The sequence below is a fragment of the Carica papaya genome, chromosome 7 (genome assembly GCF_054855325.1).
Source record: "Carica papaya isolate Zhongbai chromosome 7, ASM5485532v1, whole genome shotgun sequence".
NCBI lineage: Eukaryota > Viridiplantae > Streptophyta > Magnoliopsida > Brassicales > Caricaceae > Carica > Carica papaya.
Window position 1 is genome coordinate 9,882,042 of NC_142315.1, and position 24,799 is coordinate 9,906,840.

Genomic DNA, 24,799 nt, shown 5'->3' on the forward strand with positions numbered 1-24,799 from the left:
GGAGGTAAAAGTATAAATAAATGGAAGTGGAATGGGGCAAAAAAAAATCAGGAGATGGACGGTCCTGATCGAACTATTTGAAGGATCCAATAGATGGGATTTTATTCAGGTTAAATGACCTAGATCGATCCTTGCAAGATCCAATGACCTAGGGAGACGGGTATGTAAGGAAAAATTTAAGGTTTTTTCTTCATTTGAAAGGAGAAGACGAAAATGAGAGAAAGAAGGAGAGAGTCGCTCGGGTGAGAGAAAAGGTCGGAGAAGAGGAAATGAGAGAAAGAAAGTGCGTAGCCGAGTAGGAGAATGAGGGGAAGAGCAGAGAACGACCGCCGCAAGGAAAGAAAAGAAGAGAAACTAGCAGAGGTGGGAGCGTCATGGAAGCTGAAGCCGAAGGAAAGGGAAATGAAGGGAAATCTAGTCGAAGAGCACCGTGTGATGATAAAATCCAAAGTGACATAAGGTAACTTCTGTCCTTTTCATCCTTTGCATCATTTTCATCTACTTTTCCAATCTTTTTCCTATTTCGCACTAACCGGTATGTAGGTGTGAAATTCGTCGTCTAAACTTCGAAGCAAGCAAGGAGAGTCATGGGGAACTGAGAAGACCATCCTCAGATTTAAACCTGAGGCTGAATTGCACCATACCGGCACATGTAAGCCTTTTTTTTGTGATTGTTTGGCTATTAGGGCCACAGGGGCAGGTGGTCAATGTCGGGCTGGCCGCATGAACTTGGTTTAGTCACTCGTCCACTCAGAAACTAAGGAGTCTTCCTGGGGTACGAGAACCTAATACTCCCAGGTTTGGGAACAGGGACCGTTGAGGAGCAGATGTCTCACCCTTACGCGGTGAGCCAGGCATCCCGTCGGGTTGTCATTGAAAAATATAATTTCGATCAAATTTAGCCTCTATTTAATATTTAAATTGTATTAATTAATTTATGTCGTGTGTGTACAGTGCACTAGGACGTTCAAACAGATCTGGGAAGGTTGTTGCACAAAGTAGTTGTAAGATTCTGAACCTAGATTAAGATTTTGAATTTATGCATGTATATTATTAATTTTATGTGTGTTTTAAACATAGAACAGATACTGACCTGATTTCTTGATGAAGAACAGAAACTAAACCTATGATAAGTGAACCCTAATCTGTTGGGAATTTATGTGGAGATAGAAACTAAAAAAAAATCAAGGACTGAGTAATACTTGAACTAGTGATAAGAAACAAAATTTAAATTTAAAATAAATCACCAATTGAGAGAAAGTTTGAGAAAAAAAAATAAAGTAAAAAAATGAATAAAAATAGAAGGGAAGTAACTATGGTTATGAAACGATTAATTTAAATAAAATTTAAGAGAAAAATAGATTAAGAGGGAAGTAAATAAGAATTGAAAAAGGAAAGGATGCAAGTGAATAGGGTATCGACCCTGGAATACCTTATTGTTTAGTTTGAATCGAGGAGGGCAGTATGTGTATGTGTGACTAAAGTTCAGCAAGCATGGTGAACCTGCATATGGATAGAGTTTGAAACCTAGTCCAGACGTAAATAGTTATTTGTGAGTGTGAGTCACCTAGCAAACGTAACTATTGTGGCCATTGTGAGATTTTTTATGTGTGTTATCCATGCGATAGGGGAATCTATTTTGCCTCTTCTCGACAACACTATAAAAGACATCGCGTGATGAAACCTTAGAGATGACCTTTCGAGATTATGAATGATATTCAAGTGTATATATGATATTTTGAGTGTATGTGGTTATACTTTGAGGTTATGAATGATATTCGAGTGTATATATGATATTTTGAGTGTATGTGGTTATACTTTGAGATTATGAATGATATTCGAGTGTATATATAATATTTTAAGTATATGTGGTTATACTTCGAGGTTATGAATGATATTCAAGTGTATGTAGTTATACTTCGAGGTTATAAATGATAATTCGAGTAAAATTTTAAAATCCGATCAGAAATATGTTAAACTAGAATATCTGAAATAATTGTACTTAATAAGCGAATTCTGGTTTAGAATTATGAATAAATTTTGCATTGAAAACATTATTACTGCATTTGTCTCATATTGTGTATTTTTGCATGAGATTTTATCTGAGTTTGGAAGAATGAAAATACTTATTGAGTTGGTGAAACTCATTAAATTTCACCCTTATATTTTTCAGAAGAAAAAGAAGAGGTAGAATCGCTGCCGGACGAGTAGAACCTGTGAAAATATTCTTATTTATGTATATTTTGTGCATATTTAAGAAAATTTTGTTTTGTTTTGTTAAACTCTAAATTTTGACCTCATGTTATATATATATATATAAATATTGCATATATCACACGGGATGTTAGGTTGTATGTTAAAATTTTAGAGTTATACATATGTATATTCTATAGGCTCATTGTATGAAAATGGCATGATTAGAAATTCCATCTCATACTGAGTTTGGGGTGTTACAACATTTTTTCTAAATCTCTCTTATTTCCAACTCACTCAGTTCACACTTCAGATTTTAATTTTTATGCACAATTAAACACAATCACATACACACACAAAATACATGATATCATCATGCATATAAGAGCTATACATTTCAAATTACTTTCTAAATTATCTTGTACCAGATCACACAGCAAGCACAAGATCCTTAGATTCCTCACGCAATTGTATTAGATTACACAGCAAGTACAGTGCATCATATATTTATACTAGATCACAAAGTAAGTGCAGTGTACCCAAATTCCACACGTACACACATTGGTTATACATTTCACATGCATAATACATGTACATATATTAATACACACACATATATTATAATACAGACATGTATTGTCACTATATGTTTTAAACAGAATATATATTTATATTCAGACACACACAATCTCTTTCGATACATATAAACACGTTTATATTTAAATGCGTAGACACAATCACACACAATATAGTATATGAATATTTATCCACATATTTATTCTTATCAACTTTATTCTTATCAATTCATATCTCATTCATTGTATATTTTTATATATATACACACACATACGTAACAACGTATAAATATATACACACTACATAAACACAAATAAATACAAATTACACATACTAATTATATTTATATTACATTACATATACATTTAAATATTCACACATATTGCACTACATATATACACATTTACATAAATATATAATTTATGTCTCCGTATGGAATACACGTAATTCTTGCCTATGGTGTGATCGGAAAAGTTTTTGAAATCTTTTATGACTCAGTCTACAATCATCTCAGAAATTCGAATATCATTTGGATAATTTTTTTCGTTTACAATAGAAAATACATATATTAATTATGAATAATTTTAGAAATTATATTACACGAAATGAGGAACATATTTTACCTTGAGACGCGTGGTCCAAGTCACCAACGTCACCACGCACCATCACACGCATGTCATCGAATATGCCATGCACTGATGCTGGGATTCGTGCGTGTTGCCGCATACGGTGTACCAACAACAGATTCGGTCGCCACACTCCCTTTTTTCTTCCTTTCTTTTCTTTTTTTTTCTTTTTTCATTTTTTTCTTTTCTTCTTCCTTCCTCTTCCTCATGGCCTTTCCCTCTCCTCTTATTCTTTTTCCTTTTTTCCTTTTTTTTCTTCTTCTCTTTTTTTTTTCTTTATTCTTCTTATTCTTCCTTTTTTCTTTCTTTCTTTCTTCTTCTTCTTCCTTCTTTTTTTTTCCTTTTTCTCTCTCTCTACCCTACATGATTCTTCTCTCTCTTCTTCTTATTTTTTTTCTCTTCCCTTTTTTTTTCTTTTTTTCTTTTTCTTTCTTTTCCTTTCTTCTTTTCCTACATGACAATCTCCTTTTCTCTCTTTCTCTCTTTTTCCTGTGACATCTACCATTCCGCCGCGTCCCACCTTCGCAATTGTCATTCACTCCTCCTCCTCATGCGGCCAAGGCTCCCCCCCCACTCTGCTCTCTCGGTCCCGATGCCATTTGGGCTTCCTTGGTGATTACGGTTCTTCTTTCCTCTCAAAGAGCTGAAACTGAAGCTCTTATATGGGCTTTTGGGAACTATCAAATCTGCAAGACAAATCTGTACCGTATGTTTTCAGATCTCGCCATGTGTAAACACACGTGGCTGAATGGTCTAGCCTGTCCTGACACCTTACCTGGTGAGGTGTTCCGTTTTTTATTTTGTACCCAGCTGGGCACCAACTGGGTATTAATGAGTGTGATCGTACAAGGAATCAAATTCTCGTTATGGAACCTCTATTAACAGTGAATAAAGCTTATTAAATAGTTTTAAGAGTAAGAAAATAGAGGAAGGTCCATATAGCTTACATAGACAATGTTAATAATGTAGCTATGTTAGCAAGTAATCAAGGTAATAGAAAACTCTCTACTTATTCACATAATCCTGATAAGGGAAAACAAGAGTAAAAAAAAATTGACAAGTCTACTTTATGATATGCACACTACAATTTCACAGGCCACACTTAGGAAATATGTTTCATGCTTCATGGGGCATTAGATTGGTACAAGGGCCTCGTGAAGGTTAGAGGAAAATCAAGTTTTAAACAAATTGCCAATTGTGCAGAGGCAACACTAGATACAGAAAAAGGCAAAGATGGTTCATTATCTATGGAGCTAAATGATAAAATTCAAAAAATAATTTAGAATAAGATGAACAAATTGTTGAAAGGGAAGAATATTGTTGGAGTAATGGTGAACTTAGCACACTTCCATGACTTTGCAGGTACAACTATTTAAAACTTTACTTTTAATATGCTTAGTTTATTAGAGCACAGAATTTGGACTGTAGATACATGAGCTTCAAGTTACATGTGTCATGATTTGAAACTCATTAAACAACCAAAACCCATAAAAGCCATAATACCAGTTCATTTATCAGATTGATCAATCAAAACTGCTGACCATACATGCAATATGTAATTCTCAAATAACATTGTTTTGATTGAAGTATTGCATGTTCCAACATTCCACTATAATCTATTAACAATAAATAAACTTTCAGAAACTTCCCTCATTAAATTTATTTTTTGTCCCAAATATTGCATAATGCAAGACCTAGATAATGAAGAAATATTGACAATTAAAAAGGTGATTAGAAGACTTTACATCGTGGATTCAAGTAGTCTAAGCCTATAATGGATATCTTATCATAAAAAATTGCTATTCCAAAATAGTAGTCCAAGTTCTTTTCATGTTTCATGTAATAATAATACTTAAGCAATTTTTAATGAAAGTTTTTTGCAAGCTACCTCACTTTGGCATAAAAGACTTGGGCATATTTCACATACAATCATGTCACATTTGAATTTCGTTAATCAAAAGGATCATTCATCACTTCCCCCTTGTGATGTTTGTCCATTTGCTAAGTAAACATGTTACCTTTTCTAATTAGTAAAACCAAGTCCACAAACCTTTTCAACTACTTCACCTTGATGTTTGGGGATCTTATCACCAAAATATTTAATAAGAGGACAATATTTTCTTACAATTATTGATGACTTCAGTAAAATTATTTGGACTTTCTTATTTATACATAAGTCTCAAGTCATCCACATGTTAACAAATTTTTTTAAGTTTATTGATATCCAATTTGATTCTATCATACAAAGTGTGAGGTATCATAATGGGATAGAATTCACTAACTAAGAGTATCATAACTTTTTTTTTTCAAAAGGCATTTTACACCATAAAACATCTCTTTATACTCCCTAGTAAAATGGGGTTATAGAAAGGAAACATAAACACCTTCTGTAGATTGCTAGAGCCTTGCTCTTTCAGTCTCATTTATCCAAAAAAATTTGGGGGAGTCAATTTTATTTGCTACTTATAAAATTAATAGATTGCCTATTGTCGTACTTAATTAGAGAGTCCTTTTTGAACTTCTTTTTAGCTACCCTCCTTCACATACTTCATTAAGGTACTTTGGTTGCTTATGTTATGTGACAAACATAATCCCATACAAGGATAAATTTGATCACAGGACTATAAAATGTGTGTTTCTTAGTTTGAATGTAGGAGAGAAAACATATAAAATGTATGACATTCAGTCTAAGAAAGTAACTGCTTCTAGGGATAGCATTTTCTTTGAAAACATTTTTCTACATTGTTCTATATCTAAATCTACATGATGGGTGTCAAATTCATTAAAAATAAATTTATATTCCAATAATAAATTAAATTGTAATAACATTAATTAGGGTCAAATTTGCAGGGAACTGAAATCTAATATTTTTTACAGCCAGTAATAAAATAAAAATAAAAAGAATGAGGTTTTTGTTTTGAGTTAAAATTAACTAATTAAAATAAATCACCATAATTTAAATCAACAAATCAAATAAAATAAAAATAAGTTAAACTGAAATTAGTAGAAAATAATTCACCAGTCTAAATAAAGTAAAAATCAATTGAGAATAAATTCCAGTCAAATAAATGATATTAGTTTCGATTCATAAGATTGATCATTGATGTAAAGATAGACCAATTTTCAATAAATCAGTTCTAGTTATTAGAGATGCTCTTAATAACCAATCTTTTCTTAATTTTAAATTAATCAAGAGACGCTCGATGATTAATCCTTACTAATGAACAGCTTTGGAGACGCTCCTAAAGTTTAATTCACTAACAACATTAAGAACTAGAAAGACCTGATTCTAACTAATAAACTCAACTGTGTGGTGCATTCAGATTAATTATATACTTTTGTTAATGTGAACACTAATTTATCACTAGTGATTAGAATAACTTAAAGAATTACGAATTTAGAAATCCTGATTGCTAATATACTACTATGTTAATTACACAACGATCCTTGTAGTACAGATAACAAAGAGTAATTTTTATATGCAAATAAAATATATAATACTGAACAAGAAAGAACAAAAATAAAACAATTTGATCTCACAGTCTTGAAATTGAAACTTCAATTAAATCTTCAACTCAAAATTGGAGTATCTAATTGCTTATATTGAGTGTTGAATACCAGCAACTGTTTAAAGTAGTAGAGAAAATTTACAGAGAAACAAAAACTGAGAAAGTAAAAACTACTTGCCCTCCTCTCTCTAATCTTCCCCTATTTAATGAACAAAAAAAATGTTGTAAAGATAAAGTTTTCTACTAATTTTGGTCTTATCTTTTTGCTTTCAAAAACACTACTTTGACTTGGTATCACACCTCCAGATAAGGAAATAGGTTTTGAGTTTGAAAGAGTCCCATTAAAAAAATTAATATCTACTGATGCCACTGAGGTGCAAGCCTTGCCCAAGGTTTAATTGCATATGGAATTTTTTGTTGTTGCAAAAATCAGCTTAACTAGTGGCTTTTCTGGAATTGACTCACACATAGATATTTGAGAGAGTGTCCCGACTATATAGGGTGATAAAATCTATCCACAATCCCATCATGTTGATAAGTGTCCAAACAATGTGATTTGATGAAATTCACCAACCAACTTTGTCATACCGAGAAATAATGCATGTAAGGTGATGTGATGAAACACATTACATATCCTCGTCATCTCGAGAAGTAGTGCAAGCCATATGATGTGAAGAAACACAAGACACATCTTATTCATTCTGAGAAATTATAATGCATGTCATGTGACAGATTACATTGCATGACTTATTCATATAGTTTTTTTTTATGTTTTTTTTTAAATATGAATATATAATGTAAAACACTTCTTCAATCACCTAGAAATATGCAAAAACTTAAGTACCCCATTCAAGAACATTTAATAATAAAATCTGACTACCTTTTCTCTATAATGATTATTTTATTATTTGAGTTTTTAGATATCTTCCATTTAGGACTTTTTTAAGTGATTTTTGAGGGAGATTATTTTAAAATACTAGAAAAAGAACTCAAACTTTCTTCTTGAGCCAAACTTAATCCCTAAGTGAGTTTAAATTTGTATATTCACTTTTTTCAGAGAGATAATGTAAAAGTTTCTTCTTCCAATGTCTTGAGTTTTGTAATAAAAGTGTGAGAAACTTATTTATTAAATTTTTATTTGTGAAAAATACTTATAAGATGAAGCTTGACACCTAAAAGACTAGTTATTATAAAAAATTATCAGAAATTATTGAAAGCCCAAGTACTTGACTAGAGGAAGAAAATATAGGTACAAGTTCAAAAGTTGAAACTCTACAAAATAGTGTTAGTAATCTCTTAAGACCTCTCATTTACTTTTATCTCATCTTATGAATATATTTTGTACATTATTATTTTATAGATATTTGTGTTAACATAATAGTTTGAGCAAAATATATTTACAATATATTTTGCGGTGAAGTGATTTGGCATATATTGAAACTACTATCATCCATATCAATAATTAGATTATGATTTCAATTACTAAAAATCTTGTGTAGTATGACAAAACAAACATATAAATGCTAAGTTCTATTTCTTCCGAGAAATTTCTAAGAATTAAAAGTATATATATTTGGTAAGTTGCAAATTTTGAAGAGTTGTAACAAGTATCTCAGTTAGGACAAGTTTTTCAAAAGCAAGATTCAAAATGGCATGAGAAGACCATAAATTGCAATGCTTTTAGAGTCGAAAGCTACTTGATATGGGTGTCATCTTCCCATTTATGTTGGCATCTCGATGATGTGGGACACCCGCTCTTCATATTATTCTTTGGTTGTGGAGGGAGCTTGGTGTATCTGACCCTACAAAAAAGATAAGTTTTTGAGAGAAAAGTATTGATCTTCATGTATGAGTGTTTTTTTTTTTTTTTTTTTTTTTCTTTTTCTGATTAAAAAAAGTTGTTTGAATGAGTTTTAACAATTTTCATGACTAAAATTCATTTTTATAGCCACTACTAAAATGTCCCCAAAACTTCATGTCTCTGACAATATTATTATTAAAAAAAATTTAGAAAAAAAAAACTTATTTACTTATCCAAAATAAAATATATCTTATATATAAGCAATTAATGAAGCTTATTTAGACAGACCCTGAGCCTGAGCTTCATTTGTGTGTTTTATTATGACCATATTTTAAATTGGGAGAAAAATCTGCACCAGTTTCGAGATGGATCAGAATGAACTTTGAACATGATAGCACCAACTCATTCTAACTTCTTTTTCTTAGTACTGATTCTTTTAATGAGTCAGGACAGTCTCCCACTTCCAAATATTTTATGCAAAATAGAAGAAATTACATCTGCCAAGACTTTTGTTAATCCAAAGAAAACCTCTTCCACCCAGAAACTCGCATAAACCTAAAGCCTAAAGCAAGTTTTTCTTTGGATTATCAAAGTCTCTCTTGGCTATATAAGACTTAAAATACAACACCAACCCCAAATCAAACTTATGGGATATGGACTTAGGTTGATTAAAATTTCATGCAAGAAAAATTAATGGGCACCCAAAAAAAGAAGAGTTGGCACACTCTATAAATCTGATTATTTGTATATTTCAAACCTTAGATAAATAAATCATATTTATGTAGTCTGTCAACTCGTCTACTAAATCTCGAATCACTTCATAGTTAATTATAGCCATGTCTGGTGATCCAAATTGAGAAACTCGCTCATCCATTCTAAATTATTAATGGGTTCCTCCTCGATGTAGAAATCAAACAAGCTGTGATCATCCTCTCCAACAAGGGTAGAATTTGAAATATCTGTTGTTTCCATTTGGGTGATCATCACCTTTGTTTCCATGGGCTCAGGCTGCTGTGTTGTGGAACTTTTCTTCCGTACTCTTCCATTTTGGGTAATCTTCTTGCTCAAATGAGAATTCCAGTAGTTCTTTATTTCATTATCAGTTCGACCCGGGAGTCTACCTGCAATCAAAGACCATCTAAACACACACATATAGATTAATCACTAAAATAGAATTAATTTTAAAAAATTAGAAAGAACTTAAAGAAATGAGTTTATAACTTGCCTGTTACCAAGGAGTTTATGAAGCCTTAGAATCAAGTCTTCTTCTTGTTCAGATATGTTGCCTCTCTTTATATTAGGTCTAAGATAATTCATCCATCTTAACCTGCAACTCTTCCCGCACCTATTAAGACCTATAACAAGCAACCACACATTAATTTTTATATATTGCCTCCCACTATATGCGTATGCATATCTATATACGGTTACATGTGTGTATATACCTGCTAGAGCTGCTAGTGATTTCCATCTCCTTGGGCCATGGATTCTAATAACTTGAGCCAGTTTTTGGTCTTCCTCAGCCGTCCATGCTTCTCTATTAATTTCTTTCTTGTTCAAACGATTACTTGCAGGAGCAGTTGGCATCTTGATTAATTTCTTCCCTAGTGGCTTCCTGTGTATATACGTTCAAACAAATACGACAAAGTGAAAAAAGAGTTATGTGCTTAATAGACACAGGGAAAGACTGTGGTGGGTTAATTTCTTCTAATACAGATTAATGAAAGTATTATTCTGGGGTGTTTAAGTACACGTTAAATATATATATATATATATATATATATATATATGTAGACTCATGGCTAATAATAATTGAGGAGAATCTAGGACACAGTACAAGCTTATACTGATATAGATATAAGACACAACTGCTGCATACCCATAACAGCTACTTTGATAATTAAAATGGATCAAGTTGGAGAAAAAGGTCAGCAGATCAAGCGGATGTTATCATTCCATATTCAAAGTGCTCAGTCTATTGTGGAGAAAGAAACAAATAGTGATATATATAAATCGTTCTACACTATGCAGACTAGCCACTGTACCTTTTGCATGTGATACGTGGATGATGTTTATATACACATATATGCATGTATGAATTTACTGAAGAGAGACAAACCCATGTCAAGAAATGATTGTGGGCAAAGAATAATAGATTTGAGGAGAGGAAAAGAGTCAAATAAGAGATTAAGTTCATCATTTTACTACGTGGTTGTATCATACTTGGAGTAATAAAGTGGATTAAGAAATAAGGACACCCATAATTGCAGTAATTAGTAAGATTCTTCTTCTAATTAGCATACTGACCAATTATATATATATATATAATCTCTGGTCTTAAGGGCACATGATCTCCTCTTATTTATCTATCACTGAATTCTGTGCGTCATCATTTTGGGGTGCGACTCTTGTCTTAAGGTATATTTATTTATTTATTAATTTATTTAAAATAAAGCATAGAAAAGAACCTGTAGATCTCATTTGGAGGGGCCTCTATTCTTTTTCTTTTACAATAACCACAGATTTCTGAAACAATTTGTCAGACCAGCCAATGAAGAGGTGTCAATCATGATTATTGCATTAACCCAGGCCATTTTCACCATACCCATCAAATTAATATGGAACCAGCTCCTTCAATAATATGCTCATTAATTTGTTAGAAATAATAATTTACAAGTTTCTAAAGAGTTAGAATTAATAATTTACAAATGAAAGAGACGCAAGTAAGGAGTTTAAAATAATAATTTAAAAACTCTTTATCTATCTTACATAAAATTAAGGATATAAATATGTGTTTTTTAAATTTTACTTAAGCGGTTATAATTCATACATTAGAGTTAATTATCATTTGTGTATTTAGAATTTTAAGAGTTATATTATTACCTGTATATATACTCATGTACTTTGAAGATTTTAACGATAACCACAAATAAAAACTTTCTATTAGTCTCTCTTATTTCTTACTTCAAATTTCAACAAAATATTATATTGAGCTACCTTATCTCTTCAAAATTTTCCAACATATTTTATATTATGGGTCTTATTAATGGGTTTTTTCTTCCTTAATTTTAAATCATACCCCATGATGTGAATTAGTTTGCTCTTAATATAGTCCCAGTAACTTTCAGTATCAAGTAATATTTGATCTCACTCTTTAATTCTAATTACATTTTAAATCATACTCCATTTTGGGTAAGGAGTAAAACCTTCATTAGAAGTGAGAAATAGTTGTTCTAATTTTAACTTCATTAAGCCCAAATCCATAATTAAAGCCCAAATCTGAACCTTCAGAAATCCCTTCATTCCAAAATACTCTCTGTTTCCTCTTTCCTTCCTATTCATCGTCTTCTCCGTCTCCACTCTAAACCCTTCCATTTTCCTTCTTTTCCGCTGCTTTATTTTATACTTCTCATCTTTTTTCCATCATCTGCAAACCCAATCTTCCTCCCTATTAATTGAAGATCATATGAACAGAAGGATCTTGTGACTGGCTTCTTTCCTCCGTCAATGCGTGCTTCAGAGCTCATCATTGTTCGGGCGCACGTTTATACAGTCAGGTAATAATTTCTATAGTTTGAATCCTTGATATTTACATTGTATATACATGTATGTATTGCTGGAAATCGATTTCTTGGTGGCTCTTGAAGCCTATACTGATTAGTGTTTTTCCGTTTGTTTATTATATTTGGGTATGATTTCTGAATTTGATTGGTTTTGGTTGAGGGTATTGAATGTTGAGTGATGATCAGAGTTGGATTTTCACAATTTGCATACGATGTTCCTTGATTATGAATATGTGACAAATCTGAGGTCATGTTGTCTTTTAGATATTTCGTTGATTTTATATGACCACCTCTAACCCTCAAGTGAATATGTTTGATGTATATATATATATATATATATATATATATATATAGTCTTTTTTTAAAGCTAAATTCGGTTCCTTCTTCTTTCTTCTTTTTTTTTTTTCTTTTCCTGTCCTGATTTGAGTATATTAGTACTTCGTTTCGGCTACATAGCGATTTAGATTTACAGTGTAAAAGAATTGCTATTCTTTTAGATATATTTCTTTTGTTTGAGTGAGGAGCTTGCATGAGTTAGGATGTATCAATAAAAGATCTGCAGATTTTCTCGTGGGATTCTTAATAACCCGCAACTTATATATATATATATATATATATATATATATAATATTTATGCAGTTATAAATTATTAATAATAGTAATTAATTTAAATGCTAAAGAACTTAGAGTTTATCTAAACTATCCTTCAATAAATTAGAATAAATATCACCCTTCAACTCTATATTTATTTTCCCATGCAAGTTTTGAAAGAGATTTTTGAGGAACATGAAAGAGAAGGAAGGGATTCAATGATATAAATCTAAAATGGATATTAGTATTACCTATTTTTGTTATTTTTTTTACATAAATTTCAAATTATATAATCATGCCTCTTAAAAGTATTGATAGATAATATGTGGAAGTTTGGTAGTTTTCTTACATAAATTTCGTATTACATGATTTTGTTGCATTCATATAAATCTAGAATTTTAGGTTTCAAGTAGGTAATCATGCCTCATTAAAGTTTTACCTACTAGTGATGATGTTGCTAGGTGAGGTTTGAGAAAATTAACCATGCGATTTAGTGACTCTTGAAAATAATAAACCAAGTTATAGATGGTTTTAAAAGCTTTGCATTGAGGGCGAGAATAAGTACGAGATTTTAGTAAGATTAAAAATATGACTTATCGAACTTTTAAAAATATTTAGAAAGCAATGAAGAGATTGTACAAAAGGGTTATACAGATAATAGAATTCCGTATGAGTGACCATGTAATATTCATAGTATCCTTGCCAAAAAAAGAAAATTAATGTCTTCATATATGAGAAAAGTTAACTACCTGATTTATTGAGCTACTCAAAATCTTGAAAAGACTATGTTATAATGTTTACAGATTGACAAGTCCACCTTCATTGTACAAGAGTCCATGATGATCTTTCTTTTTTAATGTTAAGGAAATATGTTCCAGTCCCTAATAATGTATTAGAGCTAAAATATTTTCAACTTAGAGATGATTTAATTATAATGAGAAGTGAGTCAAAATTATTGATATAAAAGATCAAGTGCTTTAAAAATATACAAGTTTTTTTTGTGTCAAGATCCAATTGAGTAAACATACAGAAAGAGCAACAACTTAGAAGTTAAAGGAATAGATGGAGCAGTACTTTTCCTTATTCATTAATTCAGATATTGAAGTTTAAGAGACCAAACTTCCCTTTAGGAGGGAAGAATTTCATAACCAGCAAATTATACATATATATATATATATATATATATATCATAACAGTAAATAGAAAATTAATATTAATTAATTATTAAGGTATTAAAGTTTACTTAAACTATCTTTTGATAAAGTAATATAAATATTAAACTCCTACGCTCTATATTTATTTTGATACGTAAGTTTTGAAAAATATCTTCACGAATACTAAAATAAAGGAATTCAGATAGAAAAATTTAGAATTGCCGTTAATATTAGCAGCCAACTGAGTTGTTTGATGAGAGAAAATTAAATTTAAAGGCAATAGGCAGTGAGTTTTTCACTTGATTTTGGATATTTTGGTCGTGCCAAAAAATATATTTCTGACCACTAATTAAGATGATTTTTAGATAGATCTGATAACTCTTCAAATAAATTTTCTTATAATATCAAAACGATATTTTTGTTTGTTATTAAGAGATATTATGACATGAAGTTGAAGATTTAATCATCCTGATCTAAAAAAATTTAGATTGAAAAGAGTATAATCCATCCTTAACCTTCCCGAATGAATATGAAGCTGATACTTGTATGTCTTTCGAACTTTTATATTAGAAGTTTCTATATAGTTTTCATAATTTTTTTTAAGGTAATATATTTATGAAAATTTTATTAGTTTCATAAATTTATTATCGTCAAGAGTGTGCTCAATTTTTAAGGTTCTAGAATTCAAAATTTTGAGAAAATGTTTTTGATTGTGCTCTTAATATATATATTTATTTAGAGATGTATGCAATGGTATATGTTTGATACTAAATTTAATTTTGTAGTTTGTTTAAGTTAAATTTTAAAATAATATTTTTGAAAAACTTTTGACAGACCAATAAAAGTTGGGTTGGCCATCATTTAGAGAGTTTGGGTGAGTAAGGTTGTTCGATTACTACTGAGCATTGCATATTTGTGAGATTTTCTCGTGAGGATTAAAGAGGAGATCTTATTAGGCTTTTTTCTCTTCACATTTGATGCATCCCAGCTGAAAGTTGGCTTAATTGTTTGTTAGATTAGAATGTGGTTATTGTGTGATGATTTACTTATACTTTTTTTATAATTTAATTCTATAATTATCATATCTTTAAAAATACTTACTTAGGTCTGATTATTTAGATATCTTCACAAGATTCAAGAAGACAATTATCAAATTAGGATTTAATTTTGAGACTGTTTTACTAGTTTTCTTTTTTCTTTTTCTTTTTCTTTACTACTTGTTGATTTGATTCATGGAAATAAAAGAGTCAAGAAGATGAGGGAGTATCTTAACTTGTGGCTGATGGAATGGAACACCTTTGTAAGCTATTTGGGGATGAGGGATTGCAGGCATCCCTTCTGGGTTGGTACCTAAACCTGCTTTGTTACTGTTTGCTTGTGGATTTGTTCTTATCATGTTGGTATGCTTCTTTTATTTTTCCACAAAAACAAATAAGATATTTGAACCATTTGAGCAAATATTTACACACAAAAAATTTAAAAAAAAAATGAAAGAACCAAAATGATTATTCGAAGAGAAGATTGAGGTTTACCCTTGGACTTTTTTTTTTTTTTTTTTAAATTATTTTTTATTATTTTTATTGGGATATATTCCTTCTTATTTACAGCTCTTTTCCATTGTAAATATTAATTTTTATGGATGTCGTAAGATTTAGTTCTTTAGTGATTAGTGTATATTAGTATTCTAATTTTATTGGAGTCTGAGTTATTAATTAATTTCGTTAAAAAATATAATTTATATATATTTTTACATAAATAAATCTTATTTTATTTTTTATTAAAGTCGCAATAGTCATGAAATAATGGTATACTCGACCTAGTGACCATAATTTATTTCTTTAGCTTCTTGTAATGCCTTTTAGCTTATAGACAAATTAATTTTTATGTGATTCAGATTCTTGCATCCAATTCATATAGATATAATAGAAACTTTCTTGTTTGATTTCCCTTCTACTCTGAATTCCTTCTCAAATTGTATCTTATGAAACATTTACAGAAAATGTAATAATTCAAAAAATTTATATTATATCTAATTTCCAAAAAAATTAATATATAAAAAGTAGATAACATAATAATTTTAGCTCTTTTTTTTTTTTTTAAATGTATAGTCTGATAAGCATAAAATATTGTATTTTGCATGGGAAGCTTTTTAAGTTATCAAATATTTATATATATTTGAAATTCATCATATGAATATAGATATCTTCTATGTATTATTCACAACAACAACAAAAAAGGTACCACTAAAGAGTAGAAGTTACTTACATCAACTCAACTAAGACAAGTACTCTAATACAGCTAAATCATGATCTAAAATAATATATATATATATATATACACATATTTATTAAAACAAATCAAAATCACTCTCTCCTGAAAATGTGATTCATCTCCACATATATAAAAAATTTCATATTAAGATTATCAAACTTTTAACTTTATATTATGATATCTCGTAATTTAGATGAAATAGAATGCGATTTTGATACCCATTAAAAATTTCGTTTGAAAGGTTATTAGATTCATTTAAGAATATCTCTAAATGGTGACTTGAAATATATGTTTTGGCACCACAAGTTGGTCGAAAAATCATACAGAAAACTTGTGATCTATTGTCTTTAAATTTAATTTTCTTTTATTACATAGTTTGGTTGGCTATAAATTTTGGTAGGAACGAAAAGTTTTTATCTAGAGCTTTTTAGTTAGATATAATTTATTATATGGTTTTGTTAAACGGATAAAGTTATTATAAAAAAATTATAAAAAATTTTATGAAAAATAATCACACAACTCTTAAATATTATCTATTAATATAAGAAAAATAATTAGACTAACCTTGATTTAAATTTCTATGGCTAATTTTCTTCTTCCTCATTCTTGCTCATCACGTGCCTCTTTGAAAACTTATAGTGGTTTATTGAAGAATAGTTTAGGAAAATTCTAATATTTTAATAATTAATTAATTTATTATTATTATATTATATCTATATTTTTGGTTGTAAATCATTAAAGAATGACTGTCACTTTAGCCTCCCATGATTTTTGTACTTAATTAAAATTTTTCCCACCAACTCATAGGATAACATTGTCTGAGAAATCAATAAACTTTGTAAATATTTCGTTATATTCAATTTAATAAAAGCTCAAGTGAAAGACTAACTTTTTGGTTTGAGTAAGTTGAGGTGCTTAACATCTTTCATAAGTTATGTAATGCACCATGACCCTTAATTGAAAGGATAATTGGTCTCTCCTTCAAGAAATTCAATTATCAAGTATCCACGATATATCTTCTCAAACTTTATTCAGGTTGCATCTCCAGTCAAATATTTTTGGGTCTATCCATGGCTCTTCTTCCATATTCTTTATATTCTTGAAGATAATTTAGCAATGAATAAGGATTTATTGTTCAAAACTGCCTCATAGTGGGTGTTTATTAATATGAATTCATTTTTATCATGCAATTTGCTAACAACATGCCAATGTTATAGTTTATAAGTAACTAATATACAAGATCATATGTATCTTGTCTCAATACTTAATCATATGTGTGAGGTACTTAATACTTCCATTATAATATATTAAATCAATCTTTTTCAAGTATTTATTAGTTTATCTCTAGATATCAAGGTGCTAGAAGTAGCCAAGTAACAAATGATATTACTCAGAGTTGGGAAGACAATATATTTTGTACTCATAAATTTTTCAATATAGTATCATGTATTAAAGTGTATTAAGAACATCTAATATTACTTGAATCGAGCAAGTAACATTAAATATTACATTATGCATTAAATATCTTTAAGTAGTATTAAATATTAATTAAGTAACTTTAGCAATCAAATGGCATGAGATATCAGCACATGTAACCAATTAATTGCATAACTAGAGTAAGTGACAGATTTAATTATATCAATATGCAACGAAATTTTGATTGATCATATTTTTAATTTAGAGATCCAACAAGTAAGTAATGTAAATAATATGTTTAATAATTTTCTAATAACTTTAACTTTTTTAAAAAAAAAGCAATGCAATTGATTAGTTTAGGTGTTTCTCTTGTAATAACTAAGTTATTACATTACGTACTTAATTAAGAGAATAAAAAAGGATGTTTATAATAGGTAGCACTAAAAACCATGTACTCTATATTTATAACCCAAACAAAAACGAGATGATTTTAACTATGATATTACATTATATACCCTAACTACGATATTACATTACGTACGTAATTAAGAGAATAAAAAAGGATGTTTATAATAGCTAGCACTAAAAATCATGTACTCTATATTTATAACCCAAACAAAAACGAGATGATCCTAACTATGATATACACGCAAGTAAATGTGATTAGTGATGTGCACAAGTTGCTTTCACGTTTGAGATTTCTCAAAATCTGCCAACTTCTAACTCCCACTTATTACAATTCATTACAATTATTGTTTTTGGAAAACAAACAAACAAAACGTGATTAAGATGATGGGTTTCTTTTATTTCTTAGAAAAAATTAAGGTATATAATATATATATATATACATACATACATACAAGAATTTCTATAATTTGGGAGTGAAATAGCTCCTTAGATCATAGCAGATTCTGCAATTTATCCCCCCCACCCCCAAAAAAAAAAAAACCAAAGACAAGAAGTGGCAGACAGAGATATTGTGGATTGGATCACAACGTCAACAGAGTATTGAAGCTACGCTGACGTCATAATTACTTTTTTTTTTTTAAAAAAAAAGCTAATTAACTCTCTTTTCTTAAAAATAAATAAATAAATCGTCAGTAACCAGCAGGGATAAGTAGTCCCCAATATATATGCACGTCTAAATAAAAGCCAAGGCCTTCAGAAGAGAGCGTGAGTAAGGAACAACGAAAACAGAGTAAGACACCCAGCCAAATACAAAACCTTACCGGTTACCGGAGATTCCAACCGGGAAACTGAAGATGATAGCCTACATAGAGCGATTCGTCCACGAAAACGATGCAGAATCGAAGCCGGATGATGACGGTTCCGGTATATTCAAGTCTCTGGACCTCCAGGGCAGTCTTGACTTCGGAGCCTCTGGCTTCGCCGCAAAAGATTTCGGTGGCATGCATTCGGTTAAACCCTGGGCCGTAATTCGACCTTCCGGCGCCGATGACGTGGCGACGGCTGTCAAGGCGGCGTCTCGGTCGTCAAATCTGACGGTTGCCGCCAGGGGTAACGGCCACTCCATCAACGGCCAGGCGATGGCCGACAGGGGCCTTGTTATAGACATGCGCTCAACAGCTGACAACCATTTTCAGGTACTCAATGTCCGAGGAGTAACCTGCGTCGATATCTCCGGAGGGGCATTATGGGAAGATGCCTTAAAACGGTGCGTTTCACTCTTTGGCCTTGCTCCTAGGTCGTGGACGGATTATCTCGGTCTAACCGTCGGGGGAACGTTATCTAACGCCGGCGTGAGTGGCCAGGCTTTCCGGTATGGCCCTCAAACGTCTAACGTAACGGAGCTAGATGTCGTCACGGGAAAAGGAGAGATTTTAACTTGCTCTGAAACGGAAAACCCAGATTTGTTCTTCGGGGTTCTTGGTGGTCTGGGTCAGTTCGGTATCATCACCAGAGCTAGGGTTTTGCTGGAGCCGGCGCCAGATATGGTGGGTACTTTATCTAATTGGTCTGCTTCTCCCCAATCTTTGAATAAAAAAGGCTCGAATTATGCATTTAATTGCTTTCTCCTCGAGTTCAGTGCATGATGAACAAGTTTAAGCTACGTAATTTTTGTTGTTTACGGCATTATCATTGGTTTTGGTGTTGTGGTGATTAGGTAAGATGGATAAGGGTGGTTTACGCAGAGTTCGACGATTTTACCCGCGATGCTGAGTTCCTGGTGACGCGACCTGACGGCGAATCCTTCGACTACGTGGAAGGCTTCGTGTTCGTGAACAGCGATGACCCAGTTAATGGATGGCCTTCGGTTCCACTGGACCTGGACCTGGACCTGGACCATGGATTCGACCCGACTCGCATTCCCCGAACTGCTGGTTCTGTACTCTACTGTCTCGAGGTGGCTCTTCACTTTCGAAATGGTGACCACTCATCCGACGTTGATACGGTAATTTACCAATTTCATCACCAACCACCACCCCTCATGATTCCCTGCATCGTGTCTCATTATCATAAAATGCAACCCTTTGATCATATAGGTTGGAGTCAAGAAGGGGTTGTGTGGGTGGGCCATCCACTTGACTGAGTCTTGACTTAAGTGGGTCCCGTGTATAGATGTTGACCCATTAAGCATTACCATTGGATCGTCCCTGCTGGACAGTTAAAAAGTCAAAAGGTCCAGAATTACCTCCACGTGTAAGGAGGTCGGCCATGGTGCACGGCTGAATTCCGCCCCCCCCCCCGGGTAAAACATTCATGTCACCGAGCTGTCATTGCAGCAGCTAAAAAGAAAAAAAGAAAAAATTGAAATTGAAAACAATTATTTAACAAAAGAGAAAATCGAAGCTTTAAATACTTAATAGTAATTTTTAAATAATAAACATTTCCACAACAACACAGACTTGTTAACTTTGAAACTGATCATAAGGTTATAATGTATTTTCTATTTTAACAAGATGGTCACGTAAATACCCTTGTGCTTAATCATAATTACAAGAGCCACAACAGATGGATTCCCCACCTCTTCTTTGGTAAATTAATGTGTTATGAAGATTAAAATAATAATGGTATGTATATGGTGTAGTGTTGATCATTGAGATTTGAGTTATGATTTGGTCCCCACAAGTTCCACAAATGGACAAAAGGCCATCATTTTCTAGAATCTATTGATCATGAATGGTATGTCTCTTAGTTTTTATCAAGTGACTTAAATGCCCTTATTACTCTTCCATTTTTACTTGTATGTGCGCATAGGTTGTTGAAGTATTGCTTGGACAACTAAGATTCATTAAAGAGCTAAAGTTTCAAGCAGACTTAACCTATGTGGACTTTCTCTTACGTGTAAAACGTGCGGAGGATCATGCAAAGGCCAACGGCATCTGGGATGCGCCCCACCCTTGGTTGAACCTTTTCGTGTCAAAGGTTGATATCGTTGATTTTGATCATGCGGTGTTCAAGAAGATTTTAAAGGAAGGGATTGGTGGGCCAATATTGGTGTACCCTTTGCGACGAAGCAAGTAAGTATTCCTCCTTTCCCCGCATAAAAAAACATCTGCAACATCTTGTCTTAATATTTGGACCACATTCTCATTATATATATACTAATAGTGTTGTCGTTGTTGCTACCCGCATGAATATCACGTGAAGGCCACGTGGCTTATGGGTCCCAAACAATATTTGTCATGTCAATATGTAGTGAATCACATAATTATAGAAGTTCAATACATAAACTATTTTAGTTGAAGAACTGAGGAACAGATGAATTGCTACTAAAATGCTACCAATTACTTGATGCAACTAAGTGTTGTACCATATAATTAAGGTCATCACTTATTAATTTTTTTTAAATATAATGCGTTATTATATTAAATTTGTATTAAATAAGAGTTAAGACTTAAGTTCTCAACTAAAATGAGAATTTAGATCAAAACAACACCTTATATTTGTTCTTCTTCTTGCATCATGTTGCAAAATTGCGTTTGTTTATGAATCAAGTTAAAGGTGGTTGTTTAGGTGTGTTACCACAAAGCAAGCATATAAAGGAGAGAGTATTTATGGCTTTAGGGCATAGGTACCACATATATCATATCTCAAATATGACTAACTGTATATAGACCTATTAACTAGTCACTTAATATTAGATATGGAATATTTTGCTTACCACAAGCTACTCAATCCCTAATCTATCCAACATGACCAAACTCAATTGAGCATAATCCAACTCAACAAAAGTACCCCATGAACTAAGAAAAAAGTACTTACTCTTCTTAGTATTCTAACTTAATTGACTATTTCCTTGGTATGTTACCTAAAAATCAATCATTATTTAGTACATTAATCTATTAGGATTATTTCAATTATTGGAAAGAGATGGTAGATGAGTTAGTGTTTCAAAGACTATTACAGTAGGTAAAGGCTTGTTTTTTAGTATTCAATAATTTATAAAATGTCTTTTACAAGTTCTTTTTTGTCTAAATTTGGTTTATAACTTGATTTTTACCAATTAGATAAAGTACTTCTATTTTTTTACCTATTTTTTTGTTCATTTGTTCTCCTTATTCATATTATTATTCCCTTTTTTCATTTACATTTATTTTTTTTGCCCAACATATATAAAGAAGAATAAGAAGATTTCATTTCTATCATTATGTTATTTTTAACTTTTCTATTGTTATTATATGTCTTTATTTCTTTTATTAGTTCACCTTAATTATCATATTGCATTACAATTAGAGGTTAGGTAAATTTATTTCTTTTAATTTGTCATTAATTTCATCACGTAGAATTCTATGAAGAGGGGAATAACATTGTGTCTTAATTAAAGATTCAATTACTTTTAGCGCATTGGGAGAAGGGAGAGAAATCAATATGATCAAAGTGTATTTTATCAGGTGGATTTGGAATTAGGTTAGGTCAATATGTGTTGGTAATTGGGTGAATTTTACTGAGTTTTTGTGTCACATCATCGTAATTTTAATGATAGAACAGTACTCAATCTAATATCTATATACTAACACTCCCTCTTACGCGAAGATTATTAAACTGAAAGTATGGATGAAGTAAATCACGTTATTCCTATTATTTTAAGATTTTAAAATAATCAATTAAGGTATTAATGTCTAAATAATAGATTAGGTCATTTTCTATCAGTTTTTCTTGTTGAGATAATTGATGCAATATATTATCTAATATAGTATTAAAGTCAAATGTCTAGCATTCAATAAGTCTATGTTATTTAAGTGTATCAAAGCCATAGGTACATGAATAGTAGCCTACGTAATATGCTTGCATCTAAAGGCATCTACAAATATATAAATAATACATTTATTTCTTTAAGTTTAAACTTTTATATAATTGATTATATTATGAAATTAAGCTTTTTGGATAATCGGTCATAATCTATATTATTTAAGATAGTAGTAGAATAACAACCAATGAACGGTATTTAGTAGGTTTACATATAAATGCACATATTATTTAATTTTTTTTCTTATCAGTATATAGGATAATTGGTCTATTACTTAATAGTAAAAAAGTTATGATAAACTCAATAAATAATAATATCTTAAATAGACAAAATAAGAGTCAATTAAAATATATATATATATATATATATATATGAAATTATTGAGTTTTGAATAATATACTCTCTAAGCTAAAGGAACAAAACAAGAAAAGAATAAAAGATGAAAGATAAAAATGATGTAGTTTAGTTTCAATCATTCATTAGGATGTAAAATATAATTAGTTGTCAATTTAAATTATCGTAATTAAGACCATAATTTGTCTAGGTTCCATATTCTTGTACGCTAATCACATTTGAGGGAGTAGGAGGTCAAATTTTGATTGGAATCTAAGCATTCACAATGTGCATTTTTATATCAAAATCACATTAGTAATAGATATTGAATTTGAATTGTTTGTGTCTTAAAAAGTGTTGCTTGCTCAATTAAAGTAGTTCCAAATTATAAGAAATAATAATTTATTTTGGAAGATAACGTAGTTTCCATTCTTGGTGATGTGATGGGTATTGCAATTAGCTTTTATGATATAGGGGACCAAAATGGAAAATGATTTTTAATCACCCTAATGAATAATTTGTATATGTATGTATGTATGTATACATACACACATAATATAGCAGTTAATTAACATGTGAGATTAATGATCAGGTGGGACAATCGTACGTCTGTCGTTCTACCGGCGGATCAAGGAGAAATATTCTATATAGTGGCACTGCTCCGGTTCACTCTTCCATACCCAGCCGGCCCACCGGTTGAAAAGTTGGTGGCTCAAAACCAGGAGATCATCCATTCCTGCATCAAAAGAGGCATTGATTTCAAGCTCTACCTCCCTCACCACAAATCACAAGACGACTGGAAACGACATTTTGGAAATCAATGGTCCAGATTTTTTGAGAGGAAAGCCGCTTTTGATCCAATGGCTATCCTTGCACCGGGCCAGAAAATTTTTACAAGGATCTCTTGAATCCCCACACATTATTCTTCTTTTTCATTAAAAAAAAAAAAAAGAAAGAAAAATTATTTTTTTGGGTTGGTTTGATGGGGTCATGTCCTTCGTTGTCAATTAATTAGTAATTGACAAAAACAATGTTTGGAGCAATGTAAAGAAAAATCTTGAGCACATATTATATATATATATATGTCCGCTTAATTCTTTTTTTTTTATTATTTTTTTTATGACCCTTCAATTTTTTTCTCAAGCCAAAATGATTTGACCATCATTCTCCGGATTGATGCATGGCCATCCTCTCTATCATGCTTCTAGATCCATGACATGGATGTGATGATGATGGACTTAGTTGGATCATGTCATAATCAATTCTATCCTACAAGCTGTATAGTAAATGTATATATAGCCAATCAATATGAACCGTTCAATCTGTATCTTATGTCTTATCCTAAGATCATCTCAAAACTCATCGCTTTTGATTTGTGGCATAAGTTCAAATATTACTTGACTTTCAACTTGCAATATGGGTCAAATCTTTCTCACCTTAATCAGATTAATCATTAAAGAAAAAAATTTTCTTTTTAAAAAAAGTACATCCAATTAGGTTTGGAGTTAGGTATCAGATTCTTTTTTCAAGCAAAAGTTCATAAAACTCCAAGAA

General features: G+C 31.1%; 2 protein-coding genes and 1 long non-coding RNA gene across 3 annotated transcripts; 2 read left to right on the forward strand and 1 right to left on the reverse strand.

Annotated features, from left to right (window-relative positions):
* Positions 1 to 9,427: 9,427 nt before the first annotated feature.
* On the reverse strand, positions 9,428 to 10,424 carry LOC110809262 (transcription factor MYB114-like). Its single transcript, XM_022035028.2, has 3 exons — positions 10,151 to 10,424; positions 9,931 to 10,060; positions 9,428 to 9,843 (listed from the first exon to the last, which is right to left on the reverse strand). The coding sequence occupies exons 1-3, from the start codon at positions 10,290 to 10,292 to the stop codon at positions 9,534 to 9,536; spliced, it is 582 nt and encodes a 193-aa protein (XP_021890720.1). The 5' UTR covers positions 10,293 to 10,424; the 3' UTR covers positions 9,428 to 9,533.
* Positions 10,425 to 11,861: 1,437 nt separating this feature from the next.
* Positions 11,862 to 15,955, forward strand: LOC110809267 (uncharacterized). Its single transcript, XR_002538784.2, has 2 exons — positions 11,862 to 12,262; positions 15,259 to 15,955. It is a non-coding gene; the product is annotated as an uncharacterized LOC110809267 (long non-coding RNA).
* A 2,684-nt stretch (positions 15,956 to 18,639) lies between these two features.
* On the forward strand, positions 18,640 to 24,353 carry CKX7 (cytokinin oxidase 7). The gene is made up of 4 exons (XM_022035029.2): positions 18,640 to 19,655; positions 19,826 to 20,113; positions 20,920 to 21,182; positions 23,838 to 24,353. The coding sequence occupies exons 1-4, from the start codon at positions 18,963 to 18,965 to the stop codon at positions 24,151 to 24,153; spliced, it is 1,560 nt and encodes a 519-aa protein (XP_021890721.1). The 5' UTR covers positions 18,640 to 18,962; the 3' UTR covers positions 24,154 to 24,353.
* Positions 24,354 to 24,799: the final 446 nt, after the last annotated feature.